At 32.3% G+C, this 18,877-nt stretch overlaps 1 protein-coding gene across 8 annotated transcripts; it reads left to right on the plus strand.

The window, feature by feature from the left end:
- The first annotated feature begins 2,901 nt into the window (after positions 1-2,901).
- On the plus strand, positions 2,902-9,626 carry LOC107427210 (uncharacterized). 8 transcript variants are annotated; one of them, XM_060819040.1, is made up of 10 exons: positions 3,059-3,333; positions 3,497-5,188; positions 5,298-5,380; positions 5,472-6,544; positions 6,677-6,767; positions 6,913-7,070; positions 7,182-7,233; positions 7,332-7,411; positions 7,737-7,830; positions 8,665-9,626. In XM_060819040.1, the coding sequence occupies exons 4-10, from the start codon at positions 5,603-5,605 to the stop codon at positions 9,222-9,224; spliced, it is 1,977 nt and encodes a 658-aa protein (XP_060675023.1). In that variant the 5' UTR covers positions 3,059-3,333; positions 3,497-5,188; positions 5,298-5,380; positions 5,472-5,602; the 3' UTR covers positions 9,225-9,626. The 8 variants fall into 8 exon arrangements, with proteins under 8 accessions (XP_048335200.1, XP_060675023.1, XP_048335198.1 ...); XM_048479241.2 differs by having other exon boundaries at positions 5,298-5,340; XM_025077624.3 differs by lacking the exon at positions 5,298-5,380 and having other exon boundaries at positions 3,497-4,496; positions 4,720-5,188.
- Positions 9,627-18,877: the final 9,251 nt, after the last annotated feature.

Here is an 18,877-nt window from a genome sequence, read left to right on the forward strand (position 1 = left end):
TTTCGCCAACGGCCCTCAAAAAGTTTCAATTATTTTGTCCAATTTAATTATACATATCTTCTTCATACTTTGATTGCCTGACTACCAATGAGCAAACCATGCCTTTATCACCCTTCTCTCTTTCTTTTCTTTCTCTCTCTATATCTATAGTTTATACATATATAAATATATATATCAATCAAAAAAAAAAAAAAATGATGATATGAATTTGCTCTTTGGTTTGACTGGTGTGATAGCTTAACTATTTTGTAGAGGATGTGTGCATCCATTGACGCTGCTTTGTCCATTGAAGAAACCATTATTGTCTGATCGAATATAAGGTCAGTTTCCTCTTTCTTCTCACTCTTTATCTTTCATTTTCATTTCCTTTCAATGGGGTTCTGTGACCTTTTTTTTTTTTTTTTTTTTTCCTTTCTTGTTTTTTTTTAAATCCTTTAGAAGACGATACAAACTATAAATATATATATATTAAAGATATTCCTGTTCGGTGTTTAGAGCAGCTTCAGAATTAAAACTAAGATTTGGTCTTCCTCTTCTACATGCATTTCTCGTGAATAGTAATTTTATTGGTAATAAGTTGAATATTTTGGATTTTAGTCTTTTGAAGATTCTGGATAATAGTCTCACTCTATGAATATATATATCTATTCGGTATGGCGAAGTTTGGGTTTTGAGATTCTAGTTCCTTGTGGTTGTATTCTATTTGTCTTTCATTGTTTTCTTATCTCTTTCTTTCCCTAGATCTCTTTCTTTTTCACTCATACGGTCACACATGTTTGTGCTGGTTTGCCGATAAAAAAAAAGGAAGGCAATGGAGAGCAAACCACGTGAGAAAACGAAAGGGAAAGACACTTTTTGACTCTTTTTGCGTATTATTTGAGACACATTTTGCATTACTTGTCTCTTTATGCATTTTTTTTTTTTTTAAGTCGTAAATGGGAGGAAAAACGTTTTTAGAGCAAAATCAATAGATGTGACTAATATTTTGATATGTGAGATTTGAGTCTCTTTTGGTAAATGTAGGAACCAAATAATTGAGAAATGATGCTGCTACATGTTTTAAAGTAAGCTCAATTTATAAACAACCGTAAAAACCCACTTATTTAACCAAAAAAATTGTAAAAACCCACTTGCAGGATGTGGATTTACTAGAACCAATACTGCATATTACAGATACAGTGTCAATTCATTCACAACACACACACACACACACACACACACACACATATATATATATATATATATATATATATTAGAAAGCCAATCTTACAGATTAATGTGATGATTTTAACGTTAAATTATTTTTTATTAACAAATAAAAAATTATTATAAATTAATTTTTAAATCATATGATATGATCAAATTTTGAAATTTAAATATTAATTAATGATTAAATATAAATTTAATAATATATTAAAATTTTATTTGATCAGAAAAATACATTTTAAAAAATAAAAAAATATAATTATATTTTTAAATATTAATTTTTTAAAAAAATTTAATAATAAAATCATCGCATCAATCTAAAAACATATTGATGTATGACATAATTGGAATATATACATATATATATGGACATATACACGTACATACATACATACATATATATATATATATATATATATATTCTATAGTATTATCACCAAAAAAAAAAAAAAATGAAAAGAAAAGCCTTTATTTTATGTCTTGGCCTTGATGTTTCCAAATAGAATAAAATTAAGCATCGGAATCCTCATTTCTCTCCAAGTTTCCCGGCGTTAAGCCTGAGAATTCCGTGCATTAATTTTACACAAATAAGTTTTGCATTTTTTTCACTGTTACATGGAATATAAACCATATATATTTTTTGGTAATAAATCTATAAACTATATACTGCAGTGCCGCAAATCTATTTTTTTAATATTTCTATTATTTTCATATTTTTTACCCAAATTTCATATATAGTATAACTTACCACAATATACATAATTATATATTCACTGGAAAATTACCTACTCCAATTTTCCTTTCTCTCTGTTCTTTTCCTTTTTTCGAGGAGTTAACTATACGAATTTTTTATTTTCCTTTGAGATTTATTTTTTGAAGTAATGCAATATTTTATACCTTAATTGTTTTCACCAAACACAAAATTATATGTATATATATGTGTGTGCGTTGAATCTTGGTTGTCATGAGCAATTTGATAATTATGAACTTATTACGTTTTTTTTTTTTTTGGTGCACAATTATAATCTTATCACAATCACACACGGCCTGTGGATCATAATCTGTTGCTCAGAGAAAGCATTTGTCTTTGCCAGAAGAGCGACCTTTTGTTTTTTTGTTTTTGTTTTCTTTTTTAGTTACAGAAAATGGAAAGTGTTCTATATAGCTTCTACTATTACATGTATGATATACATATAAAAAGTGTACACACTCTCGCTCACATGCACATATAACAATAATAATAATAACAATAATACTATTAAAATTAACTGAAAAAGAAAACTATAAAAGCAGTAATAAAATGACATGAAATTATTGCAACAAACTTATGACTTTTGAAAATTCCTTTCTTTTAACTGAGACCAAAAAACTTTTCTTTATTGACAAACAAAGAACTTTCAAAATTCCTAAAAACGCGAGATAAATCAAAATAAAATAATAAAAAAATAGTAAGCAAGAAAAATCATTCTTAAACGGGGAACGACCCAAAAAATATTTGACAAGTAATGTGGTGAGGAGGGTTAAAAGGAAAAGGGTTTAAAGGCCCAAGAGCGAAACAAGCGTTTGATAATGAGAAAGTGTGACAGTGGGTTTTTTGGAAGCTCCGAAAATATGACAAGCACATAAAATCAAATAAAATTTCAAAACCATGCCCAGTTGATAAAATGTGATGGACCATGATGCGTCTTATCGTTTCTCTGTTTTTCTCTCCCTCTCTCACTTTCCCTCGCTTTCTTCCTGCTATTTTCATTTATCTTTATGCTTCATGGATCCGACATATCACCTCACAAAATGCACAAAACGCACGCTTCTGAGTCTCTATTTCTTTGTCCGTACGGCCCCAGGTATCGCATTGAGTATTCTCTCTTTCCTCTTAAGGACGTTTGAGAAGAGCCTATTTGATGAGAATCTTTGGACGCAAAACTCAGAGACTGAGATTTTTCATTTTTTGGTACAATTTTTCAGAAGGAAGATCATGTGAGAATATATGTGTGTGTGATTGTGAGAGATATCCCAAAAGTCTTATTCGTTTATGAGCAAATTTGGTTTTGGTGGGGCATTAGATTCGCAGGAAACACACCCCAATTCTGATAAATGATGGGTTATTTTCTAATTGATTTGGTTCACGTGAGTTTCTTCTTTTGGGTTTTTGTTCTGTTATGAAGTTATTCATCGTTTAAAAATCCAAATCCATTTGCCAAAAATATGAAAATGAAAGGAAAAAAAAAAAAAACCAATAAAGATTTTTATTTTTTTTATTTTATAATTTTTATCTGAATCCCAATAACAGAAAGGATCGGAAAAATGGGATTCGGGTTCGCGAAGAATCTGAAGGGGAGAAACTAAAACTGAAAGCTCAGGGTGATAAAGAAATGGATACCAGAGAAAGGACCTTTCAATTTTATTTCAGTTTGTATAACAAAGCTTGAGGTACAATTCTGTGAAAAGAAAGACCTCTAGTTAAGAGTCCAATACCCAGAATCCAAAGCGGCTTAAAAAGAGGGTGCTTTTTTTCCATTTCCTCCTCTATCATTTTTTTTTTCAATTTTTTTTTTTATTTGTTATCTTTTATCTCTCCCTTTGGACTATTCCCTGAATAAATAACCCCAAAAAGCTGGAATTTTTGTTTGTCTAAAAAAAAATTACTAAAAACCAAAACCAAAACAAAATCCAGAAACCAGAACCAGAACCAGCAGCTCACCTCGCTCCATTACAAACCCATCTTTAATAGCACAAAACATAAACTGCCACACAAAGCCCAAGAAATTTATATCAGACAACTGATCCACAGAGAGAGGGATAATAAAAGAGAGAAGGTGAGCGAGAGAGAGTTGGTTTTGTTGTTTGGAAATGGAAACCAGGGTGAGGTGGGCTTTAGACACCTGTCGGTCATAGGCCTTAGAGTCGTGAATAATCGCTTTCTATAGGGGGACGGTTTTAGCTCTCTCTGTCTTTCTCTTTTCTCTCTCCGCTCTTTCTCTGTGTCTTGTAATGGTTAGAAAGTGGGCAGGGTTGTGGCTACTAGTAGTAGTATCACAGGGCTTCTCGCAGGCTGTAATCTGTGTCTATAGGGTTCGTTTTCTTCTTTATGTTGTTCGTAGTTTGCCATTAATGCTTTTCTGGAAAGTCTCAAAAAGAAAGAAAGCTTTGCCCAAAAAAACTGTTTAAAGTTGTGGAGAAAAAACATGTCACTGCGCTGTTTAAAAAAAAAAATCCCATTATATTTGCATCTGTTACACTGATTAAAATAATATATTAATCTGCTCTGTAATTGAACCTTCATTTCAAAGGTACATACACCAAATTTTAAGAATTTTTTTTTTCCCTCTTCTATTGTAAATTCGTCTTCATTTTTTTTTTTCTGTGCTAAATTTACAATTTGCATTTCGGAATTTTCCCATTGTGGGTTTCTAGAAATGTGAACAAATTCGTGAAATAGAAAAAAGAAAAAAAGAAAAAAAAAAGGGCATTAATTGGATTCTGCAGTTACTTATTTATTTTTTTTAATTACAGGGATTGGTGGGTGTTGGAACAAAAAAGAAAAAGAGTTAAGAATGGTTGCAGAAGCATAGCAAATAGAGCTTCTTGTTTCCCGGGCAGCGCCGCTCGTGTTTGTCGCTCGTGCGGCTTCATTCAAAATCTTCAGCTCCCAAAACCCAGATCTCGAGGCTCTTCTAGTTTTTGTTTCCTAGCTGACATCTGTTTATAATCTTCTCTGGGTTTACTTTTATTACACACCGTTCGTGACCCTTCATCCACCTTTCCTTCCTCCGCCATTTTCTCTTTTCAAACCCAAAACGACCCCAATCCTTCAATACAAAGCACTTTGAAAGAGCTTTTTCCTATCTGGGTTTTTGTTTTTATTACATATATACACTCTCAAAATGTGAAAACTGGCTTTTGATATATTGCATTGGCCATAATCCCAGGAGGGTCGGTGATAGTTTGTTGAAAAATGCTGTTACATTGCATTCAAACCGAGGTACAGTCTTCGAACCATGAAGCTTTGGTCTCTGTTTCCTGTATTTGATTATTCTAAACATTTCCGTTCTTTTTGGGATATAACTTAATCGATTTCTTTATTATGTTAGTATTGGGATCAATATTAAAGCTTTTAGAACATGCATAAAAAAGGTTGTCATTGGCTGTCTCTTGGCTTGGTACTTGGTTCCTAGTATGTACCCTTGCTTTCATATTTTATATATACTTATATTTAGTTGGCTCACTGGCTGTGGTTTGCCCCACTTTATTTATTGCATAATCAGGGAGCAAAACTCGGTCCGCGAATGGTGGCTTTGGTGGGTACTTTAGGGGCTAAGTAGTTCATTTTGAGATTGACTGTAAGGGAGTTGTGGGGATAGTGAGTTTTTGATGTGGAATATTGGTCAGTACAGACATGCGAAGCTCTAATGAGGATGAATATGATGTGTTCTTCGACTCAGCTGATCGATTGTCATCTGTGGAGTCAAACTTAGTGGAAGAGGAGTTGAGATGTAGTAACTTGGACTACCAAATTTGGGTTAATGAGCCCCAAAGTGTCAAGGAAAGAAGGGAGAGTTTTCTAAGAGGAATGGGTTTAGCGGAATTTGCATCTTCAATGATATGTTCTCGGGATATGGAAATGGATGTTGGCTGCTCATCAAAGATAATGGGATTGGACAGACTTAGGGAATGCAGTGGAGCAGCCTCGAGTTCGTGTAGAGATGAAGGAGATGATAAAGCAAATTTTATAGGTAATGAATTATATGGAAACCAACAAAACGAGACTAAAATGGTTTTCACCAGGGAAGAGTGTGCAGAAAGAGAAGCCGAGATTCATGTAGAAGACTGTCGAAGTTGTCATGAGAATAGAAAGAAAATGAGGAATTGGTGGAAGCGTTTTGTAAATAAAAGGAAGGGCGGATGCAATACAGTCATGACTGATGCATCAAGTCCTGGTAGAGAGACACCTAAAAGTGCTAAAATACAGGTTCAACAGAACAATAAGAGGTGTCTGGAATTTACTGCACCTTATATTGGACAAGAAATCCATGCACACAAGGGCTTTATTTGGACAATGAAATTTAGTCCAGATGGCCAGTATCTGGCAAGTGGTGGTGAAGATGGGGTTGTAAGAGTTTGGCGTGTGAAGGTAGCAGATGCTTCTTCTGATTATTTAGCAGCTGGTGGAAACTTTTGTAGCAAACTCAAAGAAGGCAAATCCAGTTTTAGAAGAAAACATCCAGTCCATGCCTCTGTTATCTTTCCTGATAAGGTTTTTCAGATTCATGAGTCACCGTTGCAAGAGTTTCATGGCCATTCCTCTGATGTCTTAGACCTGGCATGGTCTAATTCTAATGTGAGTCATCTGTGAATAGACTTGAGAGCGTTTTGCATCAGAATTGATATTTTAACAGACCAGTTTTTTTGAGCAAAATTCTTATATCGCTGTTTTATGCTGATACGAAAGCTAATGTATGCTCTATTGCAGTGTCTTCTTTCATCTTCCAAAGATAAAACTGTTCGACAGTGGAAACTTGGCTGCAATCAATGTCTTAATGTTTTCCGTCACAATAACTATGGTAAGTATTATAGGGAGATACCGTATATCCTTGTTCTATTTTCAAAAAGCATCTCAATTGTCTTAATGGCCTCGTATTTTTTCCTTTCTTTGTTTCCTAAGATAATTTAAGATCGTTAATTAACAGTCTCTTTGAATTTGACCAGTGACGTGCATTCAGTTCAATCCTATTGATGACAATTACTTCATCAGTGGATCCATTGATGGAAAAGTTCGTATTTGGGGGCTGTCCCAGAAGCGAGTTGTTGACTGGGCTGATGTGCGAGACGTGATAACTGCCATATGTTATCGACCAGACGGAAACGTATAATACTTTACATTTATCTCTTGTAAACATATTTTATACTGGCTAGTAGATATCAATATTGGGAGTTCATGGTACTAATACTGTTAGTGATTCCTTCTATTCAAGCAGGGTTTTGTTGTTGGCACGATTAGAGGCACTTGCCGTTTCTACGAATCATCAGGTATTTTCCTCCTGTCTGGAACACTGTCTTATGCATTAGACATGAAGGGATCTTTGTTACCCTCTGGATGGTGCCTAAATTTGACCGTTGTGTTGCAGGTGAATGTCTCCTGCTGGATGCACAGATAGATATTCCTGGTAAAAAGAAAACTGCAGGCAGCAAAATCACCGGCATCAAGGTCTTGCTTTTAAAGCTCCAGCCTTTTTATATTATTTCTTGTTAATGTGGTATAAAATCTTGGGTTTATATGTCGATTATGTAGAGGAATCTCTCTTAATTTCAGCTTTCGAACAAAAGCAGTATAGCAATTTATAGGATCTAGGCAAGAAAGAATAAAAATTCTAATTACAGAACATTAAATGTGACAGGTCTTAAAATGCAAATACCTTAGGTAAAACTCAGATCATAGGTGTAATTTAATCCTTTAATTTTGCTTCTAGTATAAATTTTATAATTGCTAAAAATTTCCGTCTTTAACATTGGGTTTAATTTGCTCCCTGCAGTTCTCCCAGGACAGAACTCAAAGAGTTATGATTTCATCAGAAGACTCAAAACTCCGAATATTTGATGGGGTTGATCTTGTTCACAAATACAAAGGTAGATAACCTTGGCTTCACAAAATAGTTGATCTTCTTGTCAGATAAGAATCAATTTACCATTTCTAGCCAAATTAACAAATTATTTTTGTTACTTGATTTCCGTATTTGATTGCAGCAGTTGACATGGAATACTAACTCTGATGTTAATAATTAAACATAACTGCTGTGTGGTATAGCATCAAATTTGAAAGTCTACATAAATTATTGAAGTGAGAATATTTTGAGTGAAATTCTTTTAAAATAGGAGTAACATAGAAATGAGTAATTTTATACATTTTGACAAACTTTCTAGAAAAGTCTTCGCTGTTTATGTTTTGTACTGATTTTGTGGCTTTTGGAAGCTTACCTTCTATCATAATCCGTACATCTCTTCTTTTGTGACATTTCTAGATGTATGTAGTGGGAAGATATTTGCCTCATTATCCCGAATTTCTGAAAATAACCATGTTGATACTTTAGCATAAATAATCCACTATTAGAGAATACCATGCACCCAGTTCTTAATTATCCATTAAGCACATTCGTTGCATCTGAGTTCCCTGAGTAGATCATGAAGGTGATACAATGTGGCCTTCAACTAGCTTTTGGAGCTGTAATCTTAGATTTCATTACATTTGGAAATGAGAATTTTACATGCATGCACATCTTTTTATGGCTATCTAATCCACGATGAATTCATTATTTTATTTTTAAGTATGATGACGGTTTAATTTAAAATCATGTTTTTCATTTTCACACATAGAATGAATGTTCACATTTGAATAGCACAATCACCTTGTATCTACCATAGTACAAAGGCATTCCTTCTAAGTCAGTTTATGTTTTTGAACAGGTCTGCCCAAATCAGGTAGTCAAATGTCAGCTTCATTTACTTCAAGTGGCAGACATATAATTTCTGTTGGAGAGGACTCTCGAGTTTATGTCTGGAACTATGATGGGTTGTCTGTCACTGCCACTAAACAAACAAAATCTGTTCGATCCTGTGAGCATTTCTTTTATGAAGGTGTGTCAGTAGCGATACCTTGGTCAGGTATTGGAACAGAAAAGTGGAGCTTAGAAAGTACAACTTCATATTCCTCGCATGCATCGGACCACCTTGAGCATGCTTCCTGGATAAGAGATTCAGAACGGTTTTCTCTTGGTAATTGGTTCTCCATGGATGGCCAATGCAGGGCCTCTTTAATGTGGCCGGAGGAGAAACTTCCTCTCTGGGATTTATCAGTTGTCGGAGATCAAACCCATCCTCAGCATTTTGAAGAAACTCAGCAGCATCACCAAGGTAAAGTGCAAAGCAAAGTTATTTCGGAAACATGGGGGCTTGTGATTGTTACTGCTGGATGGGATGGTACAATAAGGATTTTCCACAATTATGGATTGCCCGTGAGGCTCTAAAAATTTCGTGGGGATCACCCTGCTCTAGTCAAACGTTGTGATCTATGAGCCGATATGATAAAATAGTTCTTGATATTTCTCAATATTTGTCCGTCTTTCTTCTGTAGGTAAAATTTTAGTCGGTAAGCAATATCAGTGGTAGAGTTAGCAGCTGCGAAGTTTTGGAGGAAGTAGGATTTGTCCATTCCATGTTTCTGTTAGCATACTCGTTGTAGGCGTTTATTTATGTGCTACGAGTTTGTAAATCTTCACGTGCCTCCATATGATGAAGGCCCTCTTATTTCTATTATTTTCTCTTATCTTCTTTCCTTATGTTGACATTTTTATGTGAATAACACTTAATATAATACAATACAGGAAAAAAAGTAGTAAAAAATACAATGAAAATTTTGGATTTTTCTACTCTTGTTCAATGAGAATTGTTGTATGCCTGTGTTTGCTTTGTTTATTTCTCTTATAGGGTCTTTATACATGTTGCCTTACCTAGATACAAGATTTTACAATTGGATTAGGAAATAAGGCTGTACACGCATACACTTTTTAAAATATCAACTAATTAAAAAAAAAAATGAAAAGAAAAAAAAATTACAACCCAAAATAAATTTCAAGCATCAAACATTATAGTAACACTTCCAAGCATCCGAAAAATTTGAAATGAAAATAGAAATTATGTGGAGGGTTTTAAAGACAATAACAAATGCATGGAAAATTCAATCCAAGCTTTCATTTAAAAGTGAAAAGCAGTCAACTACTATAAAAAACTACATTAAAAGAGAAAAAAAAAAATTTAAAGAAATTACAAGGTCTTTTATTTGTTTTTCCATAAATAAAATTTTATTAAGAAGTGCCAATTTTCCTTTACGTGGGTGACAAAATTTATTAAGCTAGGCACAAGCATTTTCCAAAAGCTTATAGTAAAACTGTTTGTTTGATACTGTAGAAGTTTATGCAATTATTATAATCAATTCCTTGCCTTTAGACATGACAGCTACATAGAAGATATGGTCTTTTATTAGGCATATGGTTAGTGCGTGCAGAGCCAAAAACTGCATCAAAAGCTTCACCAGCAATTTCTCCAACGATATAAGCTCCCAGAATGCGAGCCTGTTGGTATGTAACTAAGTATCTCACGTGGCACTTATAGTTGGCAGCGCTACCTATTTTAGTTAGAAGGAACGGAGTGTATAGGCTTGTTTTTATAAAAGCTTTCTTTGCCTATAATTGCTTTGTTCAAAAAACATTCAGTAACAGATCAGATTTTCCTTCTTGCCCTCAGTTTTTTCTCTCTAGGTCAAGATTTTCTTCTTATTTTCTTGCTTTCCAAACAGAGCCACAAATTCTGCCCCTTTAACGAGCAGACTTCACGCCACTGCAATTTATGATGTTACTATTGCAGCTCCCACAAAATATTCCAACACTGCCCCTCCTTTCCTAGCTATATCGAAACATTCGGTATCAAGCGTCTCCGTTTTGATTGGGTGGTCACGTGTATGTACGTCCTAAGCCATGGATGATGCAATTTTAAAAAGCATGGTTGCTAACTCACTCGTAATTGGATATATCTTCATTACTATTAGTGTAACTTCCTGGCAAAGCGATAGCCTTTAGCACTATATGATCCATTACGCGATGCCTCAATAATTGCATCGTACACCTACACATGCAATAACAACACAAATAACAATTAATTTATCGACCCAAAAAAATAAAAATCAATTTTGCAGATATATCAGTTTTTATATGAGTGTGAATGCACATTTTGCAACTTCTGATGGGACATATAATTTTGGAGTTAAACGTTTCATAATATTTAGTAAGAGATGCATCAGCACTTTATTAAAGTTGAAATATCTTACTCTTTCAAAATTATACATATTAATATTGATGCAATATTGGAAACTTAATTCCGACATTTGCATGTATGTTGTGCAAATTTTAATACTTGCAAACGCACGAGTATCTTGAAATATAGACTAATGAGTAACAAGGTCAAATTCACAGAAATTGTTAGAGAATTTAATCTAATTTAATTATTTTAAATTTTCTTTTGTTTAAAATAAAATTTAGTGTAGAAAAAATTAATAATAAAACTAATGACAAAAAACAATAACAAAACTAATAGAATCAAGATTAAGTTCAAGAAATTCAAATTACCAAGTTTCAGAATCCATAATTTAATAATTCCCAAACTATCAATTGATTCTTACAGTTAGAGTGGCAACTCGAAATCAGTCCATGTCATCTCATTTTATGTTATAACAATTTAATCCAAATTAAATAAATCAAAAGTAGGTTTTTCTTTTGTCACTCCAAGTGATATACCTAAGCATTCTATATATTAAAACCAAAGAAAAAGATATTAAATCAAAAAATATCAATGACATTAAGAAATAAGGCACATATCAATTAAACATAATTATAACCATAAAAAATACTTTGAAAATTGATGAAAGTAATTTAAGTTTAACAATCTTTCAGAGGGAACCATAAACATTGAAAAACTTATGGGGAATGTAAATTAATCAGAAAAATCCTAAATAAAATAAGGTTTCATTCTCAACCTTAGTTTAAAAAAAAAAAAAAAAAAAAAAAAAAGAAGGGAGGAATTTGGCTAATCGTCCACCCAAATGGGTGCTTAATAGCATATACCCCCTCCTTTCGAATTTTTTTTTTTTTTTTTTTGGGTTTTTTTCAATCTACGCATATTGTTTTTACTATTCCAACTTTACTCTTGCAAACAACCCATGCATCACATTTAATCTTTCTCTCTTTCCCCCACATTTAATCTCTCTTTCCGGCTCTTTACTACTCTCATAACTCTAAACTTCCATTTCACCAATATCAAAATCTCTGTTATTCAATTCAAAAAAAAAAAAAAAAAAATGCAAGACAAAAATCACTCTGTTCAAATTTCTATTCAATCATTGAATAACCCAAAAAAAAAAAAAAAAAAAATCAGTTTCACAGTTCAACTTCAGCTTCAACTTCCCTTTCTTTCCTTTTCACCGGACCAAGTAGTTTATCTATGGTAAAGATATGGAATGTTGCACAAGAGTTTATCAATGGAGTACTAAAACTTGAGGTACTCAAAGTAATATTGGAGTGAAGGAATTAGTGGGATGTAATGGTTATTGACATGTAGGAGTAAATTCGTTATTTTCCTATCGTGTTCTTGAATGTCAAAAAATATGACCAATGATTGTTATTGCAATTAACGATAGGCCATCTGTAATTTCTAGTGTGCAATTTTATTTTATTTTATTTCATTTTTGTTAATAGGTCTATTTGTTTTTCTTTAATTTTATTTTCTTTTTCTTCATCACAATTTCTATAATGAATATACAATATAAATAATTGTAATACCATATGGAGTATTATAATTTTTTTTTTACCACATGCAGAAATTAGTAATGAAATTACCGAAAGGTGTATCAACAATATCAATAGGTGTCATCAATAATTTTTCTAAAAAAATATGTTACTTACTGGAAAAGCTACCAACGGATGCTATCATGATTACCAATAGGATATTAATAATTTTGACTGCACAATTATTTTCTTTTAAAAAGAGGTTAATTTGTTTTTTTTATTCATTCCTTAACTTGTGATTTAATATATCAGTACAACTTCTATGATGGCATATACAAAACAAATAATTGTACTACCATATAGAGTATTATAAACCAAAAAAAAAAAAAAAAAAAAAACAACAGCAACTATCACATGCACAAATTAGCAAAAGTGTTACTGAAAAGTATATTGAGAATATCTATAGGTGCTATCGGTATATAGGATCTTCATATATGGTCTACATGCATGTGCACAAGGAGTTTGATATTCCAATATGGCTATTATTAGGTTACGATTTGATATTCCAAAATATGTCATTCTGTACAGATTCAAATGATCAAGTGTAAGTATAATATTGTACACTTTTGATTACTATGTTTACTTCCGTTGGATTTGCAAAGGAATGCACCCTAGCTTTGACTATATCAGAATCTTTGAAAATATGTGATGTGATTCCGCCCGAGCCCGCTCCACCGATAACCCGCTGGGGTGCTGACTCGACACGGATGAAGAGTAGGCCAATCACAAGAGCTGAAATTAAGAGATTTAAGGGCAACCTGGGAGTATTTATACAGAGGGTAATCAATCTCAACAGAGCTTGTCCATACTTAAAGATACAAAGCCTATTCGAAGCATCCAAGTGGTGGAAGCCGATACGGACCCGGGTGACGATTTTGGTACATTTTTGGAGTCTGAGAAGCATTAAAGGGTTCCAATGCTTTATGGGTTCAATACATATGCCTAAGAGGTCATGGAATCAAGTTAAATCAGCCTCAAATGCAATCAAAAAGGGCTTGTACGGACAGCTTCAACAATTTGGCCGAAGTTGCTGTATTGCTTGCTGGCTTTACTGTATTTTACTGTATTAGCCTTTTCTTATTTTTCCAAGCATGGGCAACGTGTGGGCCTTCATATTCAGTTTATTTGGCATCCTACAAAGCATCTAGAAGCTGATTTGAAGCTCAATTTGGTCAAAGATTGGTCAAAGTCAACTTAGTCAAAAAGCTAGTAATATAGTTTCCTAATTTGATTCTACTTTTTGTTTTAGGAAACTACCATTACTTTTTGTCTTTTATTTATTTATTTTCTGGACAAATAACTTTAGGAAGGTTTTTATTTTATTTTTTCCATTGTAAATTAATTAATTCCTAATTTAATATAAAGGAATTAATTAATCAAACTTAGATTAGGAAAGGAAGTATAGTTTCGGCCAACTAGGTTTCTTTATGTGTGGTGGCCGGTTTTCATTATGTTCTAGGGTTTTATTTCGTGGCTTTGTAGCCTATTTAAAGGCTTAGTGATCAATAACAATACAACTTTGATTTGATAAAGAAAATACTTGTGAGATTAATTATCTCTTTGTTCTTTGAGAACACCTAAAACACCATTAGAGAATTGGTTGTTTTAGCTTGACTTATCAATAGGTTTTCCATCCCCTATTGTGGCGTCTACATTATACCAAGGTTTCTAACCACAGGTTGGTTAAGGGTTGACGTCCATTCCATTAGAACTTGAACTTAATTAAGATCCGGGCTAATATAATACGGGTTTAGGAGCAGGTCGTCCTAGGTTCGTATCAATATGCTCCTTCCATCTAGGAGCTATAGTAGTGTGCAAAATAATGTGTACATGAATTGAATGGAAGTTAATCCTTTGCCCATATACCATTTTCCTACCCTAACTTGACATTAATATATTCAAACCAATTCAACTATCAGTTAAAGTTATTAAGCAAGCGGTGTTACTGATAAAGTCTTTGGTAATCAAGCCACAACAAACTAAAAAGATTCTCAATGGCCTATCAGCAGTTACTGAAGACCATTGGGAGAAGTTTTTTTTTGTAATTAACTACCAAGGCTATTGACAATCATGAATAAATCATTTAAGACATATTATCAATAATATCAATATAACTCACACAAAATTCAAAACAATGCATATCAAAATCTAATAATTTTGCATATTTATAATAAATATAGTAAAACATGCATGAGCTGAGCCTCAAACTAAACCACAAATTCAACACGCAATTGTTTACATGTTCAAAGCACCAAGATACATTAAAACTTGTAAACCTAGGTGGGGGAGAGGACATTGGGATATTGACTGGGAGCTTGGTTGGAGGAATAATGTGTTCAGAAGTTTGTTGACATTTTAAGGAAGGTGGTGGAGTGCTTACACAGCTTTTCGATTGATATTGCAGCTTAGTGCATTTTCTTATGAATTGAGATTGCAGCTAACTGCTTTTTTATTTTTTATTTTTTATTTTTGAGATTGAGATTATAGCTTAGTGCTTTTTTTCTTGGGTTGGGATTGCAGCTTAGAAGTTTGTTAATGTTTCGAGAAATGTGGTGACTTGCTTTCATTGCACTTTTTGGGTTGCAGCTTTATACATTCCTTCTTTGAATGAGATCATAGGTTCTTTTTTCTTGGCACCATTCGAAATTAGGATATGTAATCAATGTTTGCAAAATATTAGAACAATAGGTAATAAACAAATTGAAAATATTGGTACCAACGCTCTTTGATGATGAGCCAATCTTCAAGATCACAGATAACCAAAACGCTAAAAAAAAAAAAATGATTAGAAATAATGCACAAACATAGAAAGACGGAAAACTAGTGATTGAATTCATTGGAAAGACGATAGTATGTATTTTTTTTTGTTCCTTTAATTACTAAGATTGTGCTACTCATTCTTTTATCTAATTATTTCTAGTTCCTTATAGAAAGAAATAAAAAAAGTTTTTTTTTTCTCAATTGCCTACTTCATATAATGTCACATCTATGAAATATGATGCTATATCAAAAATACCAGGACATGAGGCTCAAGCTTCAGGCAAGGCAACAACTCAACTCAACCAAGAAGTAAGAGAATTAAGGCACAAATGAAAGACTCAACTGCTATTGTGTTAATTATGAAAGAATATTAAATAATCTAACTTACTATTTACGATTAATTGTTAAAGTTTTGCATTGAGCATAGTTAAATACTTCTTCCAACTAATTATAATGGTCAAGAATGACATTCTAGGACCAATCATTCCATGGAATTACAAGTTTCTTAAATGGGCTTGTTTTACTTTGTTTTTGAAATGTGTTTTTTGGGAATGTTTTCATTAATTTGAAGCATGTGCTTAATTAATTTGCATTATCAAACTCTTTGTGGTTTGCTCTTTAGTTAGATTGTTAATACTTCTTCCAACTAATTATAATGATCAAGAAAAACATTCTTAGACCAATCATTCCATGGATTCTTCTGCTATATCCAACATTAAGAGTCATTCTCACATGTATTTTACTTATTCATTTCTGGTACATATGGAAAATTTATTAGATATATATATATATATATATATATTTATAATTACTAGCTTTCAAGCTTGATTTTGTGACTAAGATAATTTATTGAAATGGTGCAGGATTTGGGTATATTTTTCTTATTTGTGTTTTGTATCTACCTATGGATTATATATACTATGTAAGGTAATAAATAATGTTACACTTTTTTGGTGGCTATCATCTATTTAAGATTTAGTCTTTGATAAAGTAGAGTTGGAAGTTGTGATATTAAGGAGTTATTGGTAGGGCTTGGAATTAGTTATTAAAAATTATATCCAATAGAGAATGCTTCATAATTACGATATTCTTTTTATGTTATAGTTTATATCTTCTCTTTTTCTCCTTTTTTTTTTTTTTTTTGGTTGTTTGTGGATTCTTGCTTACAAAGAGTATTATATATGTATAGACAGGCAAAGGTGATTGTAAAAAAGAAAGAGGACTTCTGGGGTTGAGAAACACAAAAAAGTAGCTTTATTATTGGATTAATCTTAAAAGGATGTTGCAAAACTATCTATGCGATAGGAGAATTTTGAAGAACTTCGACTCAAGTTTTAACAATTACAGTGCAAACATATGCTCAAATAAAAGATTTTTTTTTAATTTTTAATTTTATTTTTTATATCTTAATGATATTATGACACTAAAATTTTTGAAGTTTTTTTATATGGCACTAGAACCTCTGAAATCAATTTAAGATTTTGTTTAGGAAGGGTCCATGGAAGTTTGAGGTTCTAAGAACTTAAACAACTATTAGACTCGAGTAAGCTTTTGTTATAATAAGCTATTTTTCTTGACAACCGAACCAAAAAAAAAAAAAAGATAATTTGAATAAATTTTCCAAAAAAAAGCAATAGAAGACAGATTTTAGATCAAAGGCAAAAGAAGCGATGAAGATGGATATTAACTAAATCTATAACTTCCAAAATTCAAAGATGGATATGAACTAACAGCAAAAATTTTCATTTAATGTCCATCAAAACTAACCATAAAAAACAAAAACTAGGAGTATATTTAAGATAGAAGATGAATGTAGAAATTAAACAGATATTCAATTGGAGAGGAATTAGAAATCAAATTGATTAAGAAAATAATATTTTAACCTAGATTCTTCAAACTGAAGAATATAGAGACAACAAGAAGAGGCATCAAGTGAGTCTTGCACAAAGTGTGAAATAATCAGAGAGATGAGGTTGGAGACAAGCTTGAAGAAGACAAAGATTGCAAAGCAAAATAAGAGGTGGGTTGTAAGGGCATGGTCCAGAGGAAGGAGAAGCCTCTTTAAGAAAAAAATGTTTTATTTTTTAATTTCTTTTAATTGAGGGGTATAATGGCTAAAGGTGGATAGAATAAAAAAAATACTAAAGATGGGTGGGCATCTATTGTTTACACTCTATTTGGATGGGTGATGGGCCAAAATTCCGTTAAAAAAAAATTGGAAGACAGATTAGCACATAACTACTTTTAGGTTGATTCTTTGAGAGGTTAAAATATTATATATATATATATATATAAATGGAATGATGGCCCATCTCCCATTAGATTAAACTTTTGAAAAAATAGTAATTTAACTTGTTATAAGATTTTAAGTTGATAGAAAATGGATAATGATGTAGAAAGACTATGAAAGATGATTTGGAAACATTTTTTTGGGGTAAGTTTGGAAACATTTTATAAATACTTGAAAATATTTTTACGTGATTTTGCATAAATAACATACTATTGTATGATGATTCATCAAAAAAAAAAAAAAAAAAATTGCTACTGTAAGATGATTTTGTACAAGTCAAGATGACTAATTAAAAAGCCAACTAGCTAATTATTAAGTTATTATATACAAATATTTCCTAAAGTACCTTAAGAGTCCTATACAAGTTGGCATCTTTAAATTAGATTAGGTTGTTTCTACTCTCTTCATAAGGAAGAGGTTTTCGCTCATGCTTTTAGCATGAGTTTGTTAGTTTTCTCGTTTTAGTTTGGGAGAAGGTTTTGTCACGATTAAAGAAGTCCAAAAATTGTTTTGCCATGGGTTATGGTCCATTGAAGATGAAAATGAATCTTTATTTATAAAGCAATCAAAGTAATCTGCTGGTATATAAGATATGAAGATTTGTATTTTAGTTCAGGTTTATACTTAGAATAGAATCATTTCAATAAAAAAGCTTTCATGGATATGATGCATAGTCCGTGGTGAGCATCAAGTCCAATAATTTTTGAAGAGGTCAACTATAATACTATTTTGTGTCAGTTCCCTAGTTTACAAGATAAGAAGTATGTCCTGGCATTTTGCTAGAGCTTTAGTTTTAATGGAGGATATGGTGGGTGACTCAGTCCTATAGAAAATTTCTTTATCTAAAACTATAATTTGAACACAAATTTATAATTTCCTACTAGCTTATATGACTAAGGAGGTTGGTACCATGATAGTGGGAACATTTAGGAATGCAAGTTGATGTCTGTAAACTGTAGTGTTGCATAGAGGAATGAAAATGCATTTGGTTTCGCCGCGGGAAAGAGAGGGGGGGGGGGGGCAAAGTTCTTTCAATTGGTTTCTATAACAACCTGCCCCTAATAAGGGCCTAAAAAAAGAATTTTTAAATGGTTTGACTAAGGTTGACTAAGTTTTAACTTTTAATTAGGACTAATTTTGATTTTTTTTAAGGATAAAATTTGGCTTTAACTCTTGTACTAATGCATAGGGCTTACTGATACAAGTTCGTGTACGTGTGGAGCATCAAGATTAA

This window comes from Ziziphus jujuba, chromosome 7 (genome assembly GCF_031755915.1).
Source record: "Ziziphus jujuba cultivar Dongzao chromosome 7, ASM3175591v1".
Classification (NCBI taxonomy): domain Eukaryota; kingdom Viridiplantae; phylum Streptophyta; class Magnoliopsida; order Rosales; family Rhamnaceae; genus Ziziphus; species Ziziphus jujuba.

Coding starts and splice junctions, on each gene's coding strand:
- LOC107427210 (XM_048479243.2), top strand. CDS start 5,603: ATGCGAAGCTCTAATGAGGATGAATATGATGTGTTCTTCGACTCAGCT. Junction 6,545..6,676: donor TGGCATGGTCTAATTCTAAT/GTGAGTCATCTG, acceptor GCTCTATTGCAG/TGTCTTCTTTCATCTTCCAA. Junction 7,412..7,736: donor GCAAAATCACCGGCATCAAG/GTCTTGCTTTTA, acceptor TGCTCCCTGCAG/TTCTCCCAGGACAGAACTCA.